The sequence below is a fragment of the Oncorhynchus clarkii genome, chromosome 19, assembly GCF_045791955.1.
Source record: "Oncorhynchus clarkii lewisi isolate Uvic-CL-2024 chromosome 19, UVic_Ocla_1.0, whole genome shotgun sequence".
In the NCBI taxonomy this organism is placed as follows: Eukaryota; Metazoa; Chordata; class Actinopteri; order Salmoniformes; family Salmonidae; genus Oncorhynchus; species Oncorhynchus clarkii.
Genome location: NC_092165.1, coordinates 26353758 through 26379267, shown reverse-complemented (window position 1 = coordinate 26379267; position 25510 = coordinate 26353758). Strand labels below are relative to the sequence as shown.

At 42.0% G+C, this 25510-nt stretch overlaps 1 protein-coding gene across 3 annotated transcripts in view; it reads right to left on the bottom strand.

Annotated features, from left to right (window-relative positions):
* The window catches only part of LOC139374981 (SAM and SH3 domain-containing protein 1-like), a 39893-nt gene that overhangs the window by 5238 nt on the left and 9145 nt on the right, over positions 1 to 25510 (bottom strand). For 2 of the 3 annotated variants that reach the window (XM_071116282.1, XM_071116283.1), the window contains exons 2-17: positions 16435 to 16569; positions 16119 to 16169; positions 15638 to 15693; positions 11632 to 11672; positions 11196 to 11285; positions 8625 to 8737; positions 8272 to 8373; positions 6502 to 6634; positions 5754 to 6035; positions 5368 to 5546; positions 4872 to 4946; positions 4640 to 4786; positions 4320 to 4458; positions 3933 to 4102; positions 3592 to 3798; positions 133 to 283 (exon numbers count right to left, since the gene is read on the bottom strand). In XM_071116282.1, coding sequence (XP_070972383.1) covers positions 133 to 283; positions 3592 to 3798; positions 3933 to 4102; positions 4320 to 4458; positions 4640 to 4786; positions 4872 to 4946; positions 5368 to 5546; positions 5754 to 6035; positions 6502 to 6634; positions 8272 to 8373; positions 8625 to 8737; positions 11196 to 11285; positions 11632 to 11672; positions 15638 to 15693; positions 16119 to 16169; positions 16435 to 16485 — 1987 coding nt within the window. In that variant the 5' untranslated portion in view covers positions 16486 to 16569. The remainder of the gene's footprint in view (positions 1 to 132; positions 284 to 3591; positions 3799 to 3932; positions 4103 to 4319; positions 4459 to 4639; positions 4787 to 4871; positions 4947 to 5367; positions 5547 to 5753; positions 6036 to 6501; positions 6635 to 8271; positions 8374 to 8624; positions 8738 to 11195; positions 11286 to 11631; positions 11673 to 15637; positions 15694 to 16118; positions 16170 to 16434; positions 16570 to 25510) is intronic. The other variant, XM_071116284.1, reaches the window with a different exon arrangement.

The following is a 25510-nucleotide window of genomic DNA, read 5'->3' as shown; positions in this document are numbered from 1 at the left end:
TGTTTGAAAACGTTCCATTTATTCCACTCCAGCCATTACAACGAGCCCGTCCTCTTATAGCTCCTCCCACCAGCCTCCTCTGGTGTCTATGTGCGTGTGCGTTCCTGTGTGTTTATCAGTGTGTGTACTAACCGTCGTACTCCTGCAGAAGCTCCACAGCGGTGAGCAGCACAGCCCTGTGCTGAGGGTCTCCGATGTCAAGCTCGTCTAGATCCTCCTCTTCCAGAAGCTTAAAGGTATCCAGGTCCTCATAGCCATTGAAGAGGAAAGTGGGCAGGTGCTCCTGGGGCAAAGTATAGGGGAAGGTTTTGGTCACGTAGTCAACACATATACAGTGGGGAGAACAAGTATTTGATAACCTGCAAAATTGGCAGTGTTTCCTACTTACAAAGCATGTAGAGGTCTGTAATTTCTATCATAGGTACAATTCAACTGTGAGAGGCAGAATCTAAAACAAAAATCCAGAAAATCACATTGTATGATTTTTAAGTAATTAATTTGCATTTTATTGCATGACATAAGTATTTGATCACCTACCAACCAGTAAGAATTCCGGCTCTCACAGACTTGTTAGTTTTTCTTTAAGAAGCCCTCCTGTTCTCCACTCATTACCTGTATTAACTGCACCTGTTTGAACTCGTTACCTGTATAAAAGACACCTGTCCACACACTCAATCAAACAGACTCCAACGTCTCCACAATGGCCAAGACCAGAGAGCTGTGTAAGAACATCAGGGATACAATTGTAGACTTGCACAAGGCTGGGATGGGCAACAGGACAATAGGCAAGCAGCTTGGTGAGAAGGCAACAACTGTTGGCGCAATTATTCGAAAATGGAACAAGTTCAAGATGACGGTCATTCACCCTCGGTCTGGGGCTCCATGCAAGATCTTACCTCGTGGGGCATCAATGATCATGAGGAAGGTGAGGGATCAGCCCAGAACTACACAGCAGGACCTGGTCAATGACCTGAAGAGAGCTGGGACCACAGTCTCAAAGAAAACCATTAGTAACACACTACGCCGTCATGGATTAAAATACTGCAGCGCACGCAAGGTCCCCCTGCTCAAGCCAGCGCATGTCCAGGCCCGTCTGAAGTTTGCCAATGACCATCTGGATGATCCAGAGGAGGAATGGGAGAAGGTCATGTGGTCTGATGAGACAAAAATAGAGCTTTTCGGTATAAACTCCACTCGCCGTGTTTGGAGGAAGAAGAAGGATGACTACAACCCCAAGAACACCATCCTAACCGTGAAGCATGGAGGTGGAAACATCATTCTTTGGGGATGCTTTTCTGCAAAGGGGACAGGACGACTGCACCGTATTGAGGGGAGGATGGATGGGGCCATGTATCGCGAGATCTTGGCCAACAACCTCCTTCACTCAGTAAGAGCATTGAAGATGGGTTGTGGCTGGGTCTTCCAGCATGACAACGACCCAAAACACACAGCCAGGGCAACTAAGAAGTGGCTCCGTAAGAAGCATCTCAAGGTCCTAGAGTGGCCTAGCCAGTCTCCAGACCTGAACTCAATAGAAAATCTTTGGAGGGAGCTGAAAGTCCATATTGCCCAGCGACAACCCCGAAACCTGAAGGATCTGGAGAAGGTTTGTATGGAGGAGTGGGCCAAAATCCCTGCTGCAGTGTGTGCAAACCTGGTCAAGAACTACAGGAAACATATGATCTCTGTAATTGCAAACAAAGGTTTCTGTACCAAATATTAAGTTCTGCTTTTCTGATGTATCAAATACTTATGTCATGCAATAAAATGCAAATTAATTACTTAAAAATCATACGATGTGATTTTCTCAATTTTTGTTACATGCTTGGTAAGAAGGACAACCTGCAAAATCGGCAATGTATCAAATACTCCCCACTGTACATATAAACACACACATAGTTGAAGTCGGAAGTTTACATACACCTTAGCCAAATACATTTGAACTCAGTTTTTCACAATTACTGACATTTAATCCTAGTAACAATTCCCTGTCTTTGGTCAGTTAGGATCACCACTTTATTTTAAGAATGTGAAATGTCAGAATAATAGTAGAGAGAATGAATTTTCAGCTGTTATTTCTTTCATCACATTCCCAGTGGGTCAGAAGTTTACACACACTCAATTAGTATTTGGTAGCATTTCCTTTAAATTGCTTAACTTGGGTCAAACGTTTGGGGTAGCCTTCCACAAGCTTCCCACAATAAGTTGGGTGAATTTTGGAACATTCCTCCTGACAGAGCTGATGTAACTGAGTCAGGTTTGAAGGCCTCCTTGCTCGCACATGCTTTTTCAGTTCTGCCCACAAATTTTCTATAGGATTGAGGTCAGGGCTTTGTGATGGCCACTCCAATACCTTGACTTTGTTGTCCTTAGGCTGTTTTGCCACAACTTTGGAAGTATGCTTGGGGTCATTTTCCATTTGGAAGACCCATTTGCGGCCAAGCTTTAACTTCCTGACTGATGTCTTGAGATGTTGCTTCAATATATCCACATCATTTTTCTCTCTCATGATGCCATCTATTTTGTGAAGGGCACCAGTCCCTCCTGCAGCAAAGCACCCTCACAACATGATGCTACCTCCCCCGTGCTTCACGGTTGGGATGGTGTTCTTCAGCTCGCAAGCCTCCCCCTTTATCCTCCAAACATAACGATGGTCATTATGGCCAAACAGTTCTATTTTTGTTTCATCAGACCAGAGGATATTTCTCCAAAAAGTATGATCTTTGTCTCCATGTGCAGATGCAAACTGTAGTTTAGCTTTTTTATGGTAGTTTTGGAGCCGAGGATTCTTCCTAGCTGAGCGGCCTTTCAGGTTATGTCGATATATGACTCGTTTTACTGTGGATATAGATACTTTTGTACCGGTTTCCTCCAACATCTTCACAAGGTCCTTTGCTGTTGTTCTGGGATTGATTTCCACTTTTCGCACCAAAGTACGTTCATCTTTAGGAGACAGAACACGCCTCCTTCCTGAGCGGTATGACGGCTGCGTGGTCCCATGGTGTTTATACTTGCATACTATTGTTTGTACAGACGAACGTGGTATCTTCAGGCGTTTGGAAATTGCTCCCAAGGATGAACTAGACTTGTGGAGGTCTACAATTTTTTTAGTGAGATCTTGGCTGATTTCTTTTGATTTTCCTATGATGTCAAGCAAATAGGCACTGCGTTTGAAGGTAGGTCTTGAAATACATCCACAGGTACACCTCCAATTGACTCAAACGATGTCAATTAGCCAAGCTGTTTAAAGGCACAGTCAACTTAGTGTATGTAAACTTCTGACCCACTGGAATTGTTATACAGTGAATTACAAGTGAAATAATCTGTCAAAGTAGATATCCTAGCCGCCAAAACTATAGTTTGTTAACAAGACATTTGTGGAGTGGTTGAAAAACGAGTTTTAATGACTCCAACCTAAGTGTATGTACATTTCTGACTTCACCTCTATACATCACAAAAGGAGGAGGATATTAACAGCATTCAAGTGTGTGAGTGTCTACAATTACTGTAGGGTTGTTACTATGAGTATAACTCTCACACTATGAGTGTGTGAGTTTGTCTGTGTTTATACTGTACTAGTCTAGTCATTACTTTGAGGTTGATGCGTTCCAGGAGTTCCTCAACAGATGTGGGTTTGGGCTGCCGTCCCTTCCTCCTCCGTCGGATGTGCTTAGGTTTGTCTTCCTCCTCAGCCAGAACGTCCACGTAGATGAACTTAAATGTTCCCACCTTACTGTTCAGCAGGCCCATCCACGTCCCCATTGGAGGCTTGCTGATGATGTCAATCACATCACCTCTCTGCAAAACAAGGACAAACACTGATTGGTCCATTTGGATAATGAGATATATATATATATATATATATATATATATATATATATATATATATATATATATATATATGTGTGTGTGTGTGTGTGTGTGTGTATTACCTTCAGTTTGAGAGAGTCAGTGTCGTAGGGGCTGGGGGTGAAGTCAGTGTGCACCATAGCTCGACCACAGAAGGGTCCTCTGTAGGGAAGTTCATCCTCCTCTCCATCCTCAGACTTCACACTCTCTCTGTTGCTGTTGGAAGAGTCTGTGGTGCCCACTGTCTGACCACCTGTAAACAACAAGAGATGAGAGGGTCATTCAAAAGGATCTAAACCACATCGAGATCTATGGAAAATGAACATGCAAGAGTTGTCTGCTCTGCCTGCTGGTCACTGTAAATAACAGTTTCACTTTGGAATTAAGCTGAATATAGGCCACATACAAGACAAATAAATGTGGACCCAGACAGACCCCCACACCTACCCCCAAACACAGGTGGTACTTACTCATGGAGCTCTGTCCGCTGAGGGAGCTCCTCAGGCTCTCCACTGACCCTCCAGCCTTCAGCTTGATTTTCTCCAGTGACTCTGTGTCTGTGTGGCTGTGGGGGGAATGGGGCCCGCTGGACATACGGTCTGGGCTTAACTGGAAGGCAAGAAGACCAAACTACAGATTTATTACATGGTTACTACACGTTCCCTCCAGCTTAATCTCTCAATCGTCATGAACCAAGCCCACGAATTTCCACCAGGGACACGAGCTAGATTGTAAGTACGGTTTGACCACTGGGTCATTTTGCATACGATTTGCATTGAGTCTGACGTACCTGTTCAGAGAGAGCGCAGTGGTATCTCTTGGAGATGCGTTTTCTCATGGTTTCTTTCACAGACTTCACTTTCTTGCCCAAAGAGATTCGATGGTTCGTCTGTGGAGACTTGACTACACCTTTCACACTGGCATCCCCATCTTTGTTCTAAAATTAGTATGAAGTATGGGAGGTCTGGAAACAAAAGCATTGGAAAACAAAAAATGATTCAAATGATTGTTAAACTACTTACAGTGAGGTCCTGATCTCCGGTGACCATGTGCAGAGACCGGTTGGTCAGATCAAACCCACCAAAGCTACAGGTTCTCTGTGAAACAAAGGAGGAAATCAATAAACCACCTTAAAACTATCACTTCCAAATGGAGATATTGACAGGTTAATCAATCAAGCACATACGACAGTGTGGTTCATTGTGACGATAGTTTTGGGCTGAATGAAGATCTAACCGGTCCTAGCCTGGTCCCAGATTTGTTTGTGCTCATGCCAACTCAATTGCTGTCATTGTCAAGCCAAACATTACAATTCCACAAGGAGTTGGCAAGGGAGACAGACTGGCACCCAGGCTAAACTGTCCCCGACGAAAGATATAGAAACTACACAGTGCATACACTAATTCCTAAACGGCACCCTATTCCCTATATAGTGTTCTGCTTTTGACCAGAGCCATGTGGGTAGTGCACTATATAGGGAATAGGTTGCCATTTGGGATCTGGCCAAACATTACTCACCCCATGGTAGCTGAGTGGGCCGATTACTCTCCTGATCTCTCCATCCGTGACTGACCGGGCCATCCTGGGTCCATCCTCTCCACCACCAACCTCTATCTCTGACAGGGAAGAACCACTACCCCCGGCCCTCACGTCGCCACTGGGGCATCTCCCTGGGCTACAGGCTGGGCTGGATCCTCCTACATCATCAGGTAAAAGGAGAGAACGTGCTCAACTCTTATCATCTTGCTTAAATAAATGAAGGGTACTTGGAACCAAAAATAGATCACGTAAAAAAAATAACTGGGATATAAGTAGCAATTGAAGCTTGGTTTCAATTTTGTCATAGCAACACATCTTCATAGAAAGGGTAATTTTCCTGAAGAAAATTGTGACACTTCCTTCACCTGTCTTACTGAAGGCTGTGGACAGTCGCTGGCTGGTGCTGGAGACTGTATCCAGGCTGCGGGTGTGTGTGTTGCTGCTGCAGGTGTCCAAGGAGGAGGAGGAGGAGGGGGAGGTGGTCAGGCTGTCTGAGTCTCGAAGGTCATGAGTCAGCTGGTCGCGCAAGGCAGAGGCCAGGGAGTCAACGTGGTGACACCCGCCAGACTGCTTCTTCTGAACCCCAGAGTACAGGGACAGAGAGGACATGGCATCACCCAGGACAGGCCCAACCATACTCAGAGACTCTGGGAAGGACAGGGGAGGTGACAGGAGTAAGGACAGGTTTGTGGCAGAGTCAGGGAATCGCAAGACAATGTGATGTGTAATGGATGACAACTCAACTTGGATTAGTAGTAGTAGTCTTTTTTAAACAAGCCAAGTGAAGACCTCTAGAGAACAACAACATAATTTGTTGGGTATAGACTACAGTCTATTTAAAGCGTCACATCTGGACCCTAATGAGACTTGTCCAAATCATATCTGCTGCACTATGGTCTTGCCCTAATCTTCACCCTACACTTGTTGAAAAAAAGGTGCTATCTAGAACCAAAAAAGGTTCTTTGGCTGTCCCCATAGGAGAACCCTTTGAAGAACCCCTTTTGGTTCCAGGTGGAATCCTTTCCTTTCCACATAGGGTTCTCAATAGGGCTCTCCTATGGGGACTAAGAGTGTTTGGGCTTATCATAAGACTCCTGCAGTGACCCGTCTCACCGTCAGACTCAGGCTTCTTGGACTCGTCGATCTTGAGGAGTTTCTTGCGGACCCTGCGAGTGGAGCCGACCAGCTTATGGAGCCGTCTGAACGTCCCAGGCTCCTCCTGTTCACCCTCCGACTGCTCACCTGGCTGAAGATGAACAGACGAACCGGGTTGGAAGGAGAGGAGACCCAGTTACAGAGTGGGTGAGGATGATAAAGAGTCAGTCAGTAGAGCTCTGAAGCCTTAAAACTAGGAAAATGGAACCTGTGAAAATAATGTACGTTTGACCTGTTTATAAGTTAAAGTTAGTCTTAGTGCGATTCTTCACCCTTTCCGAGAAATGCATAATGAGAACATAGCTCTATTATTGTTAAGGTAGAGACTGCATGCAGCATATGACCTCAATATAAAATAACAAAGTATCAATCCAGAGTGTAGACCTGCAGCCTATGTATAGACACTGTGGTCGGCCTGTTTGACTATAGGCACTGTGGTCGGCCTGTTTGACTCTGTGGTTTATGCTAGAAAACGAAAGGTTTTCAAGCTGGAATACCCCCCCCCCCCCATCTACATGAAAAAAAAAGGTCAGAGTAGTTAGAAGTGTCAGACCAAAATACCATCTCATATGTAGTGCCTGGGACAGTGGTCAGAAGAAAAAAAACATCAGTTTATTCACAGTGGATCAATAGTTCAGCACGCCACAGCTATCAAATCAGACACTTTCCCACGTCCTTCTTATGTGCTTATGATGACATGCTGAATGTGCTACAGCTCACCAGAGTTAGTGAGAAAGAAACCAGATGTGAAAGCTACAGCTGTGGACCAGAGGAGAAAAAGAAACCATGGTTATCATTTCTTAAATATAGCCCAGCACACGTCTGACCACATGGGCTCATCTTGTCATCTTGTCACAGAGCATCTCATCTTGGTGAGATAAAAATGTCCACCTGATTCAGGGGTTTTCATACAGGCTACATCACAGTACGCATAGCATCTTGAACCATTAAATATAATGCCTATTCTGCCCGTCTAGAGCAGGTTTCATCTTGGCAAAAAAAAAGAGATAAGATAAAAAAAAAAATTTGAGAGAGTACTCTATTATTTACAGAACTATAGTTGTACATTCTTATTGAGCAAACTCAAATTATGATAAAGAACAGTATGTATGTTCTAATAATTGGAAGATAAAGTTGAAGTCAGAAGCTGTAGCCACAACATGGAGCCAAGAACTAGCAGGAAAACAAGTGAAGTCTCCAGGAAAATGTGCATCAATTTAAAGCTCAAAAGCGCAAACGCTTTGGTTTTGATGGGGATACACTACAAACAGAGAATTAGGTTTAGAATTGTATTTTTTTTAAGTGACAGTAGGAGGATAGAGAAAATGGCCGTGGGAAGAGATGACAGAGCGAGAAACAGAGTGAGGCCATCCAGATGAATCTGAAATATGTGGGCTGGACCTGAGCCCCCTAATCACCCCAACCATGCAGAAAAGAGCTGTGGCCTGCATAACACAGCACAGTGCTGAATCTACCCACTCACAGCAACACAATAGGGGGTTAAGCAGGTGCTTTGACTGGGATGAATAGAGGGCTGCCTGTTGGGAAAGGGCCTGGAGTGGGCAGGTTGCAGGTTACACCACACAGAGAGAGACAGAGGGGGGTCATAAACACCTAACTAGCCTTGTTAGATGGCAGAACGATGAGCGCATACGGTATACTCCAAACACACCAAATCCATACAGAGTGACAACACTCTTATATCCATGGGTTATCAGCGACACTTACATTGCAGTTGGAGGACTCGTTCAGGGTTGGACTGGGCGCATCAGGCCATTCTGTAAGATCAGTGCTGCAGTTCTGTCTGCTCTGGCTCTCAAACTCTTTCAGCTGTGAGGAGGAGAGGGGAGAGGAGAAGGAGACTCGATAAGTATCCAATATGGCACGATAAGAGCTAAAGAAGCACAATCAATACGTGATCAAATCAGACTTGTATTCCCTCGTTATAAATCCTACCGAGATGCTCAATATCCAGTAATTGCAGAGGACTCCTACAGTACATCCTGAGAAAAGATATCCAGTACAGTATCTGGAGGAAAATACATCATACGGTAGGAAGACAGGACGTGACATCACCATACCCTTGCCAAGGCCTCCTCCACGCTTATCATCTTCTCCTTGACCATCATCATCAGCTGGATGCGCTCTTCATCACTCATAGTGATGTCACTGGCTACAAAACCTATGTCCTCACCTGGTAAATAGAAGACAGGGAATTTAAGAAAAACCCTTTTTCAAATGTTAGGAACAAACTGTGTTTTTAACTCATAGAAACATCAACATGTGTAGATATTTGTAAATATGTATGTACTGTGTATATTATAGGTACTTAGTTGTATTAGTAGTTGCAGCAGTTGTTTTTGTTAGTTGTAGGCCTATTTGTAGTTGTACAACTTTTCTGTTAATGTAAGTTTAAAATACGTATTATGTCATTGTTAGACAGTAGTTGCCATATTATTCTTGTTACTAAGTATCGTGTGCATTTTTTAAATATATATTTTTTTACACTATTGAAAATGAGATTGTACATCTCAACACTTATTTCTTTTTTTAAATCATATTTAAATGTATTATCTCCCCCCCCCCCCACACACACCAAATACCAACAAACATATATGAACAACAACTTCAACGCAAACAACGACGACATCTCTTCCGCCCAGACCCACATGCTCACACACCGTCCCTAGTGCCTGCATTGTTTGCCACATGGCCTGAAACGGCACCATTTTGTTTCTCTCCGTAAATCGTTTGATTTTTCCATTGTGTTAATGATGGCGGATTCATTGAATTCTAAGGTTTTTAGTAAACCTTTTCTCGAGATGAGTGACTAGTAGAGAACCGTCCAACCCATCGGGTATCTCACTACACCCCCATATGCCATGTCTTCAAGTATACAGAGATTAAAAGTACATTTAGATTGTAAGTTATGGAATGCTCCGCCCACAACTTCCACACTTTATAGCATTCCCAGAAAGCATGGATTATTGAGTCTTATTAGTTTTACACTTAAAACATGACTCTACCATTGTGCTGTAGAATTTGTGAAATGTGTGTAATAAATTCTATACATTAGTTTATACTGTATTAAGGGTACATTTTCATTAACTGTAATTTTGTTAGATAAGCTCCAACTTTCCCTCCATTTTATGCCAAAAATAGTTATTGGTTCCAATAGTTTATATTTCCTAAGAGATTGTCAGTTGGATAGGCTCTCTGCAAGGTTTTGTATCTCTTGCCTATCAAATGAACATCCTTTTCTGACTCAAATAAGATTCTCTCAAGATTGCTCAGACATTTTGTGATATGTAACTTTTAAGTTGCACGTATTTGAAACTGGTCAGTTCAAAATTCATTTACAATTTCTATGCTTTTAGTTTTCCATTTGGACCAATTTATCTGTGAATTCTGAAACACTATCAAATGATTGTTCCATAAGGATGTGTTTTTAGGGATGTGATATTGGTTCTTGTAGAATATGTTTCATTTTCTTCCATATTGTTATAGGGTTCTTAACTATGAAGTTAATGTTCTTAGCTTTATCCTTGAAAATACACATGTAAAAAGATTCTGGGGATGAACATGCACATTTTCAATATGTGCCCATTGTTCCTCTTTAGTGCATTTAACTATATGTCGTGATTAAAAGCCTTGGGTAGCGAGTTGATACAATTTCAAGTCTGGAAGGTTAAAATCACCCTTAGACTTCAGAAGATGTAAAACTTTCCTTTTTAAATTCTATGAATTTTATTTGCACCGTATAAAGTCTGTTATGACCGAGTATACTTTTTAAAAGAATGTATTTTGTGGGGTAATTTGTATTACCGAAAATGAATACAAAACTGTGGGTCGCAAAGCCATTTTAAAGAGGTTTATTCTACCTGTGAGATTTAAGGAAAGATTATTCCATTTAATTAGATATGCTTTCATATGAATGAGTAATGGAATACAGTTCTCTTTATATATTTGTTGTCACTTATTTAATTTTTTTTATATACCTTTATTTAACTAAGCAAGTCAGTTAAGAACAAATTCTTATTTTCAATGACGGCCTAGGAACAGTGGGTTAACTGCCTGTTCAGGGGCAGAATGACAGCTCTGTACCTTGTCAGCTCGGGGATTTGAACTTGCAACATTCCGGTTACTAGTCCAACGCTCTAACCACTAGGCTACCCTGCCGCCCCATTATGCATCGGAAGTATTTTATATTTTTTGTGGTCCACTTAAATGATTGCTGTAGATAGTGAGCTCTTTAAAAAAATATATTCTACTGTCATTATTATTATTTTTTTTATACATAAATGTTATATACTGAGATTTTATTGTATTCTGAAAAGATTTTGAGCAGTTTTCAATATTTGTCAGGTATATCAGGAGATCTGCAAATACGTTTTGTTTATATTCATGTTTACCGCCGCCCCACAGGACATGCCGTGCGGGATCAGATACCAGTCCCAACTCTCTCCTATACACTTCCCGCTTACCAGTCTTCCCTTCATTTCAGTGCAATCCCTTTCAATAAACACATGAAAAATACAAAATGAGATCCAAAAAACCCCCAGATGCAGTGAGAATGGGACGCAATTCCCTGACTTGTGTGATCAGAAATAGTTTGGGTAAAGACGGAGGATGTATCCAGAAGAAAAACATACCTCTTGTGGTCTGCCGCACGACACCTTTCTGCGACTTCCGGAAATTCTGCCAGAATGACTTGTTTTTCGGTCTCTTTCCGTCCCATTTTCCTAAACAAGGAGGTACAGTAGGGTTTAAAACAGGTAAAAACCACACTGCCCCATACAATGGCTACCCCTAGCAAACTTTCAAAATATGTAGATGGTTTTTTAGGTTATGCATATGTAGTTATTCCAAAATATAAACACACATTAAATTGTGTCTCAATTGTGATAAAAACAAAACTGTCCAAGTTCAATCTTCAAATGAGGTACTATTGTAGTAAATTTGTAGTCAGACACAATGACAACAGTTGTGTTTGTAGTTACACACAATTTAAAATGTCAAGTGATTACATGATATTTGACCAAGACCCATCAAACTACAGAACTGATGATTAAAAAAAAATAAACATACCCCCTGACGCATCCTCAGAACTTGATTTATGCACGGACAACCTAAAAATAAACCAAGATTGAATCAAAAACAAGACAGGTGGCACAAACAAAAAAAACACAATCCAAGAAATAAAAAGATGCAGAGTCCAGTCACAGACATCATCATCATCATCACCTGTTTTCCAATGCAATTTTCTTCATTGTACTGCTGCTATCCTACTGTACCGTCTTCAAACAAAACACCCCTTCATCCACTGAGTTTGCTGTCCCTGTTCAAGAATTACAGACGCGTGCACTGTCCCTAACAAATAGGCACTACCGTATCCCTCACAAACGTGCACTGTTCCTCGTGCCACTGGACTCGGCCAGTACAGTGTGGTGTTAGTGGGGGCCGTTCCCAGTGGTCAGTCCAGATGGGAAAACATCACGCTGTCAGTCTGCTAGACTGGAGGTCAGATCACTGAGGATCTCTCAACAACAATAGAGGCTTTTCACTACCCCGACTGCCTGGGTTTTACTGACTGCACTCACTTCAACACTACAGCGCTTCACGTGGCCTCCACATTACCCTCTCGCGCTCATATTTGTTTCTCTATCGCTGTTGTCTCCCTCGCCAACTCTCTCACACTTGCGCTTTCTGTGTCTACCGGTCGGCCTGGCTCCTCACTCTCTGTCTCGCACCACTCTCTCTCTCCCAATCTCTCCTCTGACATCAGCTGATCGTCTCTAGCAATCAGCAACAACTATCATTCCCCATCGACACAGTTCTACAGGTGGCCACAAGAGGGTGCCTTTCCTAAAGTCACAGCAAGCCCAGTGCTGTACAACCTTTCCCTCAGCAAGATTAGTAGAAATCAAGGCTCTTGTGTTCTGGTAGTTTATGAAGGGAACCAATTCTCAGAGGTGGCTACTCAAAACCAGCATACTGTATGAAGTCATGTTACTTTGAGGTGATTTGGGCTTACTTTTTAGAGCATGCTAACAGGAGTTACTACTCCTCTCATTGTTTTGCCCTGGACAATGCTAAAGCTAAAGGTGTAACTAGCCAAGTAAACAAACTTAAATCTGGTGTTGCAGACACCCCGCTGAGTGTATAGTACCACGTTATTACTCATTACCCAGATTCCTCCTTTCCTCCCTTATTTCTCTCACCAATTCCCCTGCGTTCACAATATGACCATCTCCAAACACACAATAGGGGGAAGGACAGGACGTTTCCTGTTGGTATACTAGCAAAGGAACACTTCATAAAGGTGGCTGGAGGTCATCAGGACAGGAAGTATGAAACATTTCCTCACACTGACTAGGGGCTGCATGCCAAATGGCACCCTATTGACCAGATAGCACCCTGTGGGCCTCAAAAGAAGTGCACTAAATAGGGAATAGGGTGTCATTTGAGACAGAACCTATGGGGATAATGTATGAAAGGGAATGACCGTCTGTCCTGTCCTACGAGGGTCATTCTACAGAAGTGGTGGAAACATACAGTATATGTTAAATACTAAAACTTTGCATTGCATATGTGAAATCTTGTCCTGAATCCCTTACATCCCACTAAATGTGTCACTACCGAAACATAGTGAAAAGTTGCAATAAAGGGAGAACCACGCACAGTAGCATATTTTGATACATTTTTGATTACAGATTCATTTTATTAGCATACAATATTTACCAAAGAGTAAAAAACATGACTTTTAAACTGACTTTAAAAACCTTAAAATGTCATTTAGAGAAATATTGTCTCTATTTTTCCCTGTAAAATGTTCAATGTTGATTTTATGAAACGTATTGATTGAATTACTTACACATCTAATTATGTCAAGTTAGATTTTAAAAATGGTCACTTTTCCCATCTTATTTGTGGCAAACTATTAGGCGCGTTGGTAGTGACAACGTAGTTGTCGGTTGTTTCTTCGGTTGTGACCTGGCGTATACATTTTGAACCTAATTGCTTCCATATCGAATGGGGCACATGTGATTCACATCATTAAAAGACACGTCTTTCTGTCTGCGTCTGCCTTTTCACTCCTGCCCTCATGCACCTCTTCTCCCCCTCAGATAAATATTTCACAAAATTTGACTTACTTTCCCTCTTCCTTCCTTCTAGCATTTATTTCTATATCAGATATTCTTGATATTGCACAGGGTCCGTTTTTAAACTCTCTGTCCTCTCTTACTGTCTGCTGTACTTTGACATGTTGGCACCTTATGGATGTCCCTGTCCTTCAATAATTCAAAAAAATAATCAAATGTATAAATAATTACCTGTGTGTTTAAATGTAGAACATTTAAGATAAAGAAAAATGTAAAATAATACAGTGGACTAACAATCAAAAGTCAATCATAAGCTAGGTTTCCATCCAATTGGCAACAGATTTTATGAAAATATTCTAAAAAATCTGCATAAAAACAATATGCGCATTTTTCCACCATAGCTGTGTTTCCATCAAATTATCTTGTTGCGGATAAAAGGATGTGCGTGATGACATGGTACACATAAAAATACATTTTGCGGTTAAATTCCCACGTGCCTAATAAATAAAAAAAACAAGCAACTTCCTTCAAACTGGACGCAGAGACATAAAAATGGTATCCACGAGTTCGTCTGACTCAGGGGATAGAGATTGGATTTTGATTGATTAGGATCCCCATTTAGCGACAGCTAGTCTTACTGGTGTCAGACATATCACCAAAAATACATTAGACAAAAGACTTGACCATTTGCATACATTTAAAAACATTAAGATGTAGTGTGTGTGTGTGCATCTATGAGTTAACACACGTCAGTACATACACACAAGTAGGTCACATGGGGGAGAGGCGCTGTGCCGTGAAGTGTCGTTTTATTTATTTCAACCAGGTTTGCTGTTCACTATGCTATAAAATATGTCATGGAGTTCCATTACATTGCTCTGTATAAAACTGTATGATTCCTTGAATGTGTTCTGGGCCTGGGGACTGTGAAAAGACCCCTGGTGGCATGTCTGGTCAGGTAAGTGTGTGTGTGTCAGTGCTGTGTGTAAGTTGACTATGCAAACCAGTTGGAATTTCCAACACGTTTCTTAAATAAAAAGGGCTTCATTGCCAAAATCCTGAAGCATCCATTTAATGAATCCCCATAGCGAGCATATGCCTGGCGAGCTTTAATGTATCAGATGTACATCCCAGCAAACATATATTTTTGTCTCAAAACCGTACTTGACATATTTCTTGAAGTATTAGATGTTCGGTGGGGACACCTCTTAAAGAGACATGAAGATGGAGCAACTTGCTCACAAATTTTCTCCACAATGTTTGCAGATAAGACTACTCACCATGTGGCCATGCTGGAGAGGGGTGTATATCACCTGGTGATATGTGTATGGGTGTGGCTTAAGGCACATTCATTCTACAGTCTTTCAAATGGGTGTGTTTCGGTAGTGCCATCAAAAAGGTAGGACAGCATATGTTTTTTACATATTTTTTCACATGCTTAAAAATATACAAAACTAATTATTAGGTCAGTTTTCTTTCAAATGTAATAATATAACAATTCAAGATGGTCTACTGAAATAAGTGTAATTCATTTTACATCTAAAATCATGAATTGTGTTTAGGAATCCGGGGTTGGGACCTCCACCTTAATATATATAGGTGTATAAACAATGACTTTGTGCTATATTGATTAAAAATATATGTTTGTTTTTGCCTTGGAATTAATTAGAACATATATCATGACGTACGTTTGGAGACTTAACCATTTTAGTTTCTTTGGGGTGGGTCAGCAATTTACACCACTTCTTTAGAGTCGCCCAAATACCTCCCAGGAGTTTGTCAATTTATAGAAAGACATAACTAATTTCACTAGGACATGAAGACAATGTATGGGACTTCTATGACTTTCCTACGTCACTGTTCGACAACACCAATTCAACTACATACAGCATGAGGACATCACAATATAACACATGATACACTCCACACAAAGGGGAGACAATACCGTTGACGACTACAGAATAACAGCTTCAGTATCTCTACGGCCTTACCTTCTCTCTGTCTCGGGTGTGGACACAGCGCTACTGCTGCTCAGCCCTAGCGAATCCTGTAGAGAACAGAACACTGCAGTCAGACAGGCAGGCAGTCAGACAGGCAGGAAGGCAATGGAAACTGACAAACTTCGAGGAACCACAGTCTAGCTTACTGGCAGGCATATTGGTTTGGAACTCTTAATGTGCATCTCATTGGCCACAAAAAGGCTACAGCACACATTTTTTCTAAACGTTATTTCCGGACACATATTAACAGTATGCATTACAAATAACAAGGCCACAGAGTTTCCATTACAGACAGTGAAACGGGAATTTGTGATCAAGGACAACCAAGATGTTATAATGCCATAATGACAGGGCTGTGATCTGGTTCATAGCAGCTCTGATGTCTGCAGGACCAGGGCTGAGGAAATCCCTCCTCCCAGAGGGTGAACATACAATAGGGTCAAAACCAATAGGGGGAATAGGAGTCCGTCACCTGGATCTGTGAGCGAAGCTGCAGTGATGTGGTCACTAAGTCAACCTTTTCCTGAAACGCACAGAGGCAAATTAAGGAATGACAACATCTGAGTCAATCAGCATTTCAAAACATAAATATCTTGATAAATGAAATGGACAAAAATGTAACATGTCACCCTAAACTCACACACATATTAGAGGATTTAAATGAAAACCACATTTCTAAAGGCTTCCTCCACATCATTTTAATTAGAACAAAGTCTGTGCAAAGTGGGTATCCGCAGATGGAAAAAACATATTCTGTATCACACTGAACATGTAATATATGATCGTACCATCTCTGACTCTGCAATTTGTACAAGTTTGCGTTTGCAGATCTCCTCCATTCTGTCTTGGACGTCAGCGAGAGAAGTGCTGTAATACTCTGAGTACTCCTGAGCCAAGTCCTCAAAGGTTCCCAACGAGCCATCCTAAAACAGAGAAGACATAGTCCGTAAGAACAGCAAGGAAGTCCTACCTCACCACATAGTAAGGATCTGCATGTTACGGAGAGTCAGCATAAGCAATCACATTACATTAGACTCGCATTCAGTGCATACAGTACAACAGAAAACAAGTAAACTGACCATAGTTTTTTTTATGGCATCAACATCAGAAGCCATAGGAATGTGCAGTGGTAGAGAACCAGCAAAGTGTGTTTGTGACCAGGACCAGACCGAATGGTGTGTCTCTCTGAGCTACTGTCCTTGCCTCTCCCCAGTTGCCCATGACCCCTACACTCTCCAGACCTCCTCAGCTGTGACCCCAGAGGCATAGCGAGGGGGGAGAAGCATTGTGACGCAGCTACAGTTCTCTTTGACCTCACCACAGTCAACAGGATCAACTTGAGTCGCTGTGGTATCATAGACACAGCTCAGTGTACCATAAATTATCAGGAACAGTAGGAACATCGCCTTTTCCTTGACAGAAACCCAGGACCTCCAGACCTACACATGACTCTGCAGAGACTTCCGACTATTGTGTTCCTTAGTGCCCTTTGTTGTATTGGCTGAAGAAAAAGATGGGGAAAAAATTTCAGGACTTTTGCAGACTCATCTCCTGCAAATGTCTTCAAAGTATTGCTAAGGATTTATCATCTCCCAAAATAAATTTATAAAATTAATAATATAGTGATATCGGTTCACTGTCCTAGCCAGGCTGAAATCATTTAAGGCCAGGCACCACAGACCGAAATTACATTTATGCATCTACCTATCAATTTTTAGATTTCTTGGTATTTTGTTCCATTGACATTAGTATTTTCAAAAAGTAAACCTAACAATGAAAACAACTTAATGAAAGTTATAAACTCAGCAAAAAAATTAACGTCTCTTTTTCAGGACCCTGTCTTTCAAAGATAATTCGTAAAAATCCACATAACTTCACAGATCTTCATTGTAAAGGGTTTAAACACAGTTTCCCATGCTTGTTCAATGAACCATAAACAATTAATGAACATGCACCTGTGGAACGGTGTTTAAACCCTTTAATTGCCTACCTTCTGTAAACTGTAAAGTCACAGTTATGAAAAATTAGGACACTAGAGGCTTTTCTACGGACTCTGAAAAACACCAAAAGAAAGATGCCCAGGGTCCCTGCTCATCTGCGTGAAAGTGCCATAGGCATGCTGCAAGGAGGCATGAGGACTGCAGAAGTGGCCAGGGAAATAAAATGCAATGTCCGTACTGTGAGATGCATAAGACAGCGCTACAGGGAGACAGGACAGACAGCTGATCATCCTCGCAGTGGCAGACCACGTATAACAACACCTGTACAGGATCGGTACTGCCGAACATCACACCTGCGGGACAGGTACAGGATGGCAACAACAACTGCCCGAGTTACACCAGGAACGCACAATCACTCCATCAGTGTTCAGACTGTCTGCAATAGGCTGAGAGAGGCTGGACTGAGGGCTTGTAGGCCTGTTGTAAGGCAGGTCCTCACCAAACATCACCGGCAACAACGTCACCTATGGGCATTAACCATCCGTTGCTGGACCAGACAGGACTGGCAAAAAGTGCTCTTCACTAACGAGTCGCGGTTTTGTCTCACCAGGGGTGATGGTCGGATTCGCGTTTACCTTTGAAGGAATGAGCATTACACCGAGGCCTGTACTCTGGAGCGGGATCGATTTGGAGGTGGCGGGTCGGTCGTGGTCTCGGGTGTCACAGCATCATCGGACTGAGCTTGTTGTCATTGCAGGCAATCTCAACGCTGTGCGTTACAGGGAAGACATCCTCCTCCCTCATGTGGTACCCTTCCTGCAGGCTCATCCTGACATGACCCTCCAGCATGACAATGCCACCAGCCATACTGCTAGTTCTGTGCGTGATTTCCTGCAAGACAGAAATGTCAGTGTTCTGCCACGGCCAGCGAAGAGCCCGGATCTCAATCCCATACTGACTGTTACTTTTGATTTTGCCCCCCCCCCCCCCCCTCCCTTTGTTCAGGGACACATTATTCCATTTCTGTTAGTCACATGTCTGTGGAACTTGTTCAGTTTATGTCTCAATTGTTGAATCTTGTTATGTCCATAAAAGTATTTACACATGTTAAGTTTGCTGAAAATAAACGCAGTTGACAGTGAGAGGACGTTTCTTTTTTTGCTGAGTTTATTTTCTTTCATTTACCATACTACCGTCATCACCATTTTTATGACTTTTAACCACTTTAAAATGGAAACATCAATAATTTCAAAGCTCACTACATTGAATTCCACATAACTTCAAAGCCCATTTCACAGAGAATGTTAAAAAGTGGACTACATTTAGGAACCTACTATGAAGACATGTTGATTGGGTCTAAATAGGCTTTAGGCATCCCAAAAGTCAGACTTCCCAAACACCATCTCATTTTTCTCAGCATCAGAAGCATCTGAATTCACCAAATTTTGTGTGGTTATCCTCCTCCTCCGGACCTTCCCAGACAGAATTCTTGATATGTTGTAAATTTTGTGTTCTACATAACATTTTACTCTGAAAAATGCGCTAAAGATTGTTTTTTACAAATAGAAAGATATAATTTTGTATTTATCCACAATCTACTCTCGACAAGTCAGGTCCTGGAGTTTTAACAAAACAAAAATGTTTAGGCTAGGCCTCACGAGTGATGCAGCGGTCTAAGGCACTGCATCGCAGTGTTGCGGCGTCACTACAGCCTGAGTTTCAATCCAAGGCTGTGTCATTAGGGGAGTCCCATAGGGCGGCACACAATTGGCCCGGCGTCGTCTGGGTTAGTGGAGGGTTTGGCTAGGGGGGGCTTTACATGGCTCATCGCGCTCTAGCGACTCCTTGTGGCGAGCCGGGCGCCTGTAGGATGACTTGTCATTAGTTGAACGGTGTTTCCTCCGACACATTGGCGCAGCTGGCTTGACCTTTGCCTTTCGGGCACGTTGGGGAGTTGCAGTGATGAGAAAAGATCGTAAATCACGAAATTGGGGAGAAAAAAAAAAAGTGGTAAAATATATATATATATATATATATATATATATATATATATATATATATATATATATATATATATATACACAGTGCCTTGCGAAAGTATTCGGCCCCCTTGAACTTTGCGACCTTTTGCCACATTTCAGGCTTCAAACATAAAGATATAAAACTGTATTTTTTTGTGAAGAATCAACAACAAGTGGGACACAATCATGAAGTGGAACGACATCTATTGGATATTTCAAACTTTTTTAACAAATCAAAAACTGAAAAATTGGCCGTGCAAAATTATTCAGCCCCCTTAAGTTAATACTTTGTAGCGCCACCTTTTGCTGCGAGTAAGTCGCTTGGGGTATGTCTCTATCAGTTTTGCACATCGAGAGACTGACATTTTTCCCATTCCTCCTTGCAAAACAGCTCGAGCTCAGTGAGGTTGGATGGAGAGCATTTGTGAACAGCAGTTTTCAGTTCTTTCCACAGATTCTCGATTGGATTCAGGTCTGGACTTTGACTTGGCCATTCTAACACCTGGATATGTTTATTTTTGAACCATTCCATTGTAGATCTTGCTTTATGTTTTGGATCATTGTCTTGTTGGAAGACAAATCTCTGTCCCAGTCTCAGGTCTTTTGCAGACTCCATCAGGTTTTCTTCCAGAATTGTCCTGTATTTGGCTCCATCCATCTTCCCATCAATTTTAACCATCTTCCCTGTCCCTGCTGAAGAAAAGCAGGCCCAAACCATGATGCTGCCACCACCATGTTTGACAGTGGGGATGGTGTGTTCAGATGTGTTGCTTTTACGCCAAACATAACGTTTTGCATTGTTGCCAAAAAGTTCAATTTTGGTTTCATCTGACCAGAGCACCTTCTTCCACATGTTTGGGGTGTCTCCCAGGTGGCTTGTGGCAAACTTTAAACAACACTTTTTATGGATATCTTTAAGAAATGTCTTTCTTCTTGCCACTCTTCCATAAAGGCCAGATTTGTGCAATATACGACTGATTGTTGTCCTATGGACAGAGTCTCCCACCTCAGCTGTAGATCTCTGCAGTTCATCCAGAGTGATCATGGGCCTCTTGGCTGCATCTCTGATCAGTCTTCTCCTTGTATGAGCTGAAAGTTTAGAGGGACGGCCAGGTCTTGGTAGATTTGCAGTGGTCTGATACTCCATTTCAATATTATCGCTTGCACAGTGCTCCTTGGGATGTTTAAAGCTTGGGAAATCTTTTTGTATCCAAATCCGGCTTTAAACTTCTTCACAACAGTATCTCGGACCTGCCTGGTGTGTTCCTTGTTCTTCATGATGCTCTCTGCGCTTTTAACGGACCTCTGAGACTATCACAGTGCAGGTGCATTTATACGGAGACTTGATTACACACAGGTGGATTGTATTTATCATCATTAGTCATTTAGGTCAACATTGGATCATTCAGAGATCCTCACTGAACTTCTGGAGAGAGTTTGCTGCACTGAAAGTAAAGGGGCTGAATAATTTTGCACGCCCAATTTTTCAGTTTTTGATTTGTTAAAAAAGTTTGAAATATCCAATAAATGTTGTTCCACTTCATGATTGTGTCCCACTTGTTGTTGATTCTTCACAAAAAAATACAGTTTTATATCTCTATGTTTGAAGCCTGAAATGTGGCAAAAGGTCGCAAAGTTCAAGGGGGCCGAATACTTTAGCAAGGCACTGTATATATATCTCTTTGCTATGAGACTATAAAATAAGCATTTTCCATTGATCATCCTTTAAATGTTTCTACAACTTGGAGTCCACCCGTGGTAAATTCAATTTGATTGGGCATGATTTGGGAAGGCACATACACCAGTCTACGTAAGGTCCCACAGTTGACAGTGCATGTCAGAGCAAAAACCAAGGTCAAATTAATTGTACGTAGACCTCCGAGACAGGATTGTGTTGAGGTACAGATCTGGGGAATGGTCCCAAAAAATTGCTACAGCATTGAAGGTCCCCTAGAACACAGAGGCCTCCATCATTCTTAAAATAGAAGTAGTTTGGAACCACAAGACTCCTAGAGCTGGCAGCCTGGCCAAACTGACAGAGTTCTAGAGTTACTCTGTGGAGATGGGGAAACCTTCCCGAAGGACAGCCATCTCTGCAGCAGTCCACCAATCAGGCCTTCATGCTAGAGTGGGCAGACAGAAGCCACTCCTCAGTAACGGGCACATGACAACCCGCTTGAAGTTGGCACCTACGACTCTCAGACCATGGGAAACAAGATTCTCTGGTGAAACCAGGATTGAACTCTTTGGCCTGAATGCCAAGTGTCACTTCTGGAGGAAAACTGGCACCATTCCTACAGTGAAGCATGGTGGTGGCAGCATCATGCTGTGGGGATGTTTTTCAGCAGCAGGGACTGGGAGACCAGTCAGGATCGAGGGAAAGATGAACGGAGCAAAGCACAGAGAGATTCTTGATGAAGTCCTGAGCACTCCGGAGCAGGTTCTTGGACTGGGGCAAAGTTTCACCTTCCAACTACCCTAAGCACACAGCCAAGACAATGCAGGAGTGTCTTCTGGACACTGTCTCTGAATGTACTTGAGTGGCCCAGCCAGAGCCCGGACTTGGACCCAATCAAACATCTCTGGAGAGACCTGAAAATAGCTGGGCAGCAACGATGGTTTTTATAAGTATACATTTGCAAACATTTCTAGAAATCTATATTTGCTTTGTCATTATGAGGTATAGTGTGCAGATTGATGAGAAAAAAATATTTAATCTACATTGTAGAATAATAGTGAAGACATAAAAACTATGAAATAACACATATGTAAGGCCACTCAATCATATAGTAACCAAAAAAGTAGTGTTATTTGAGATTCTTAAAAGTAGCCACCCTTTGCCTTGACAGCTTTGCACACTCTTGGCATTCTCTCAACCAGCTTCATGAGGAATGCTTTTCCAACAGTCTTGAAGGAGTTCCCACATATGCTGAGCACCTGTTGGCTGCTTTTCCTTCACTCTACAGTCCAGCTCATCCCAAACCATCTCAATTGGGTTGAGGTCGGGTGATTGTGGAGGCCAGGTAATCTAATGCAGCACTCCATCACTCTCCTTCTTGGTCAAATAGCCCTTACACAGCCTGGAGGTGTGTTGGATCCTTGTCCAGTTGAAAAACAAATTATAGTCCCACTAAATGCAAAACAGATGGGATGGCGTATCGCTGCAGAATCCTGTGGTAGCCATGCTGGTTAAGTGTGCCTTGAATTCTAAATAAATCACTGACCGTGTCACCAGCAAAGCACCCCCACACCATCACACCTCCTCCTCCATGCTTTATGGTGGGAACCACACATGGGGAGATCATCCGTGTATACTCTGCGTCTCACCAAGACATGGCGGTTTGAACCAAAAATCTCACATTTTGACTCATCAGACCAAAGGACAGATTTCCACCGGTCTAATGTCCATTGCTCGTTTCTTGGCCCAAGCAAGTCTCTTCTTCTTATTGGTGTCCTTTAGTAGTGGTTTCTTTACAGCAATTTGACCATGAAGGCCTGATTCACGCAGTCTCCTCTGAACAGTTGATGTTGAGATGTGTCTGTTACTTGAACTCAGTTTCTGAGGCTGGTAACTCTTATGAACTTATCCTCTGCAGCAGAGGTAACTCTGAGTCTTTCTTTCCTGTAGCGGTCCTTGTGAGAGCCTGTTTAATCATAGCGCTTGATGATTTTCACAACTGCACCTCAAAAGAAACTTTCAAAGTTCTTGACATTTCCGGATTGACAGGCCTTCATGTCTTAAAGTAATGGACTGTCGTTTCTCTTTGCTTATTTGAGCTGTTCTTGCCATAATATGGACTTGGTATTTTACCAAATAGGTCTATCTTCTGTATACCACCCCTACCTTGTCACAACACAACTGATTAGCTCAAAATGTATTAAGGAAAGAAATTCCACAAATTTACTTTTAACAAGGCACACCTGCTAATTAATTAAAACACATTCCAGGTGACTACCTCATGAAGCTGGTTGAGAGAATGCCAAGAGTGTGCAATGCTGTTATCAAGGCAAATGGTGGCTACTTTGAAGAATCTCAAATATATTTAGATTTGTTTAACACTTTGTTGGTTACTACATGATTTCATGTGTGTTATTTCATAGTTTTAATGGCTTCATTATACCAGAAGAAAATATGCATAAGATGCGCATTTATCAGATAGCACCTAATTTGCATATTTTTATAAAATATTTTGTTTTTTTAAGTATACAAAAAAATATTATATTTGTGTCTACAATCAACTGGTCAAAGTTGATTGTGATATGATTAAGGTAAAACAACAGCCCTACTGGGGTGTGGAGCCTGGCCTTAACGTACACTGAAAAAAAAATAAAACGCAACGTAGTGTTGGTGGAATGTTTCATTTGTTTCTGTCAAATTTTGTACACAAACTTGCATACGTCCTTGTTAGTGTGTGGTATATTTAGAAGCTGATTAAACAGCATGCTCATTACACAGGTGCACCTTGTGCTGGGTACGATAAAAGGCCACTAAATGTGCAGTTTTGTTACAACACAAAGTCACAGATTTCTCAAGTTAATCGGGCATGCAACGGGCATGCTGACTGCAGGAATGTCCACCAGAGCTGTTGCCAGATAATTTAATGATAATTTCTCTACTGTAAGCAGCCTCCAACGTTGTTTCAGAGAATTTGGGAGTATGACCAACCGGCATCACAATCGCAGACCACGTGTAGCCACCCAGACAGCTGATTAAACTGTGGATTTGCACAACCGAAGAATTTCTGCAAAAACTGTCAGAAACCATCTCAGGGAAGCACATCTGCATGCTCATCGTCCTCACCAGGCTCTTAACCTGACTGCAGTTTGGCACGCTACAGAAGTGTGCTCTTCTTGGATGACTCACCTTTTCAACTATACCGGGCAGATCGCGTATATGGCATCACACCAAATACTGACAGGTTCTCTGATCCACGTCCCTACCTTTTATTTTAAGCTATCTGTGACCAACAGATGCATATTTGTATTCCCAGTCATGTGAAATCCATATATTAGGGCCTGTTGAATTTATTTCAACTGACTTTCCATACTAACTACGATTCAATAAAATCTTACAAATTGTTGCATGTTGCGTTTACATATTTGTTCAGTGTAATAACCATGTGTCAATGTCTTTGTAATCGAATTGGCATTGTATTCTATCTTTACGCTTACACTGCATAACAGGGACTAGGAGATGGCATCATTGACTGAGACTATGCTGCTGAATCACATTTTGATATCCCCATATTGATACGACCACTTCTTCCAAATGGCACCCTATTCCCTTAATACAGTTGAAGTCGGAAGTTTACGTACACTTAGGTTGGAGTCGTTAAAACTCGTTTTTCAACCACTCCACAAATGTTTTGTTAACAAACTATAGTTTTGGCAAGTCGGTTAGGACATCTACTTTGTGCATGACAAGTACTTTTTCAAACAATTGTTTACAGACAAATTATTTCACTATCACAGTTCCACTGGGTCAGAAGTGTACATACACTAAGTTGACTGTGCCTTTAAACACCTTGGAAAATTCCATGGTTTTAGAAGCTTCTGACAGGAAATTTACATCATTTGAGACAATTGGAGGTGTACCTGTAGATATATTTCAAGACCTACCTTCAAACTCAGTGCCTATTTGCTTGACATCATGGGAAAATCAAAAGAAATCAGCCAAGACCTCAGAAAAATAATTGTAGACCTCCACACGTCTGTTTCATCCTTGGGAGCAATTTTCAAACGCCTGAAGGTACCACGTTCATCTGTACAAACAATAGTACGCAAGTATAAACACCATGGGACCACCATGCCATCATACCGCTCAGGAAGGAGACGCGTTCTGTCTCCTACAGATAAACGTACTTGGGCTCGAAAAGTGCAAATCAATCCCAGAACATCAGCAT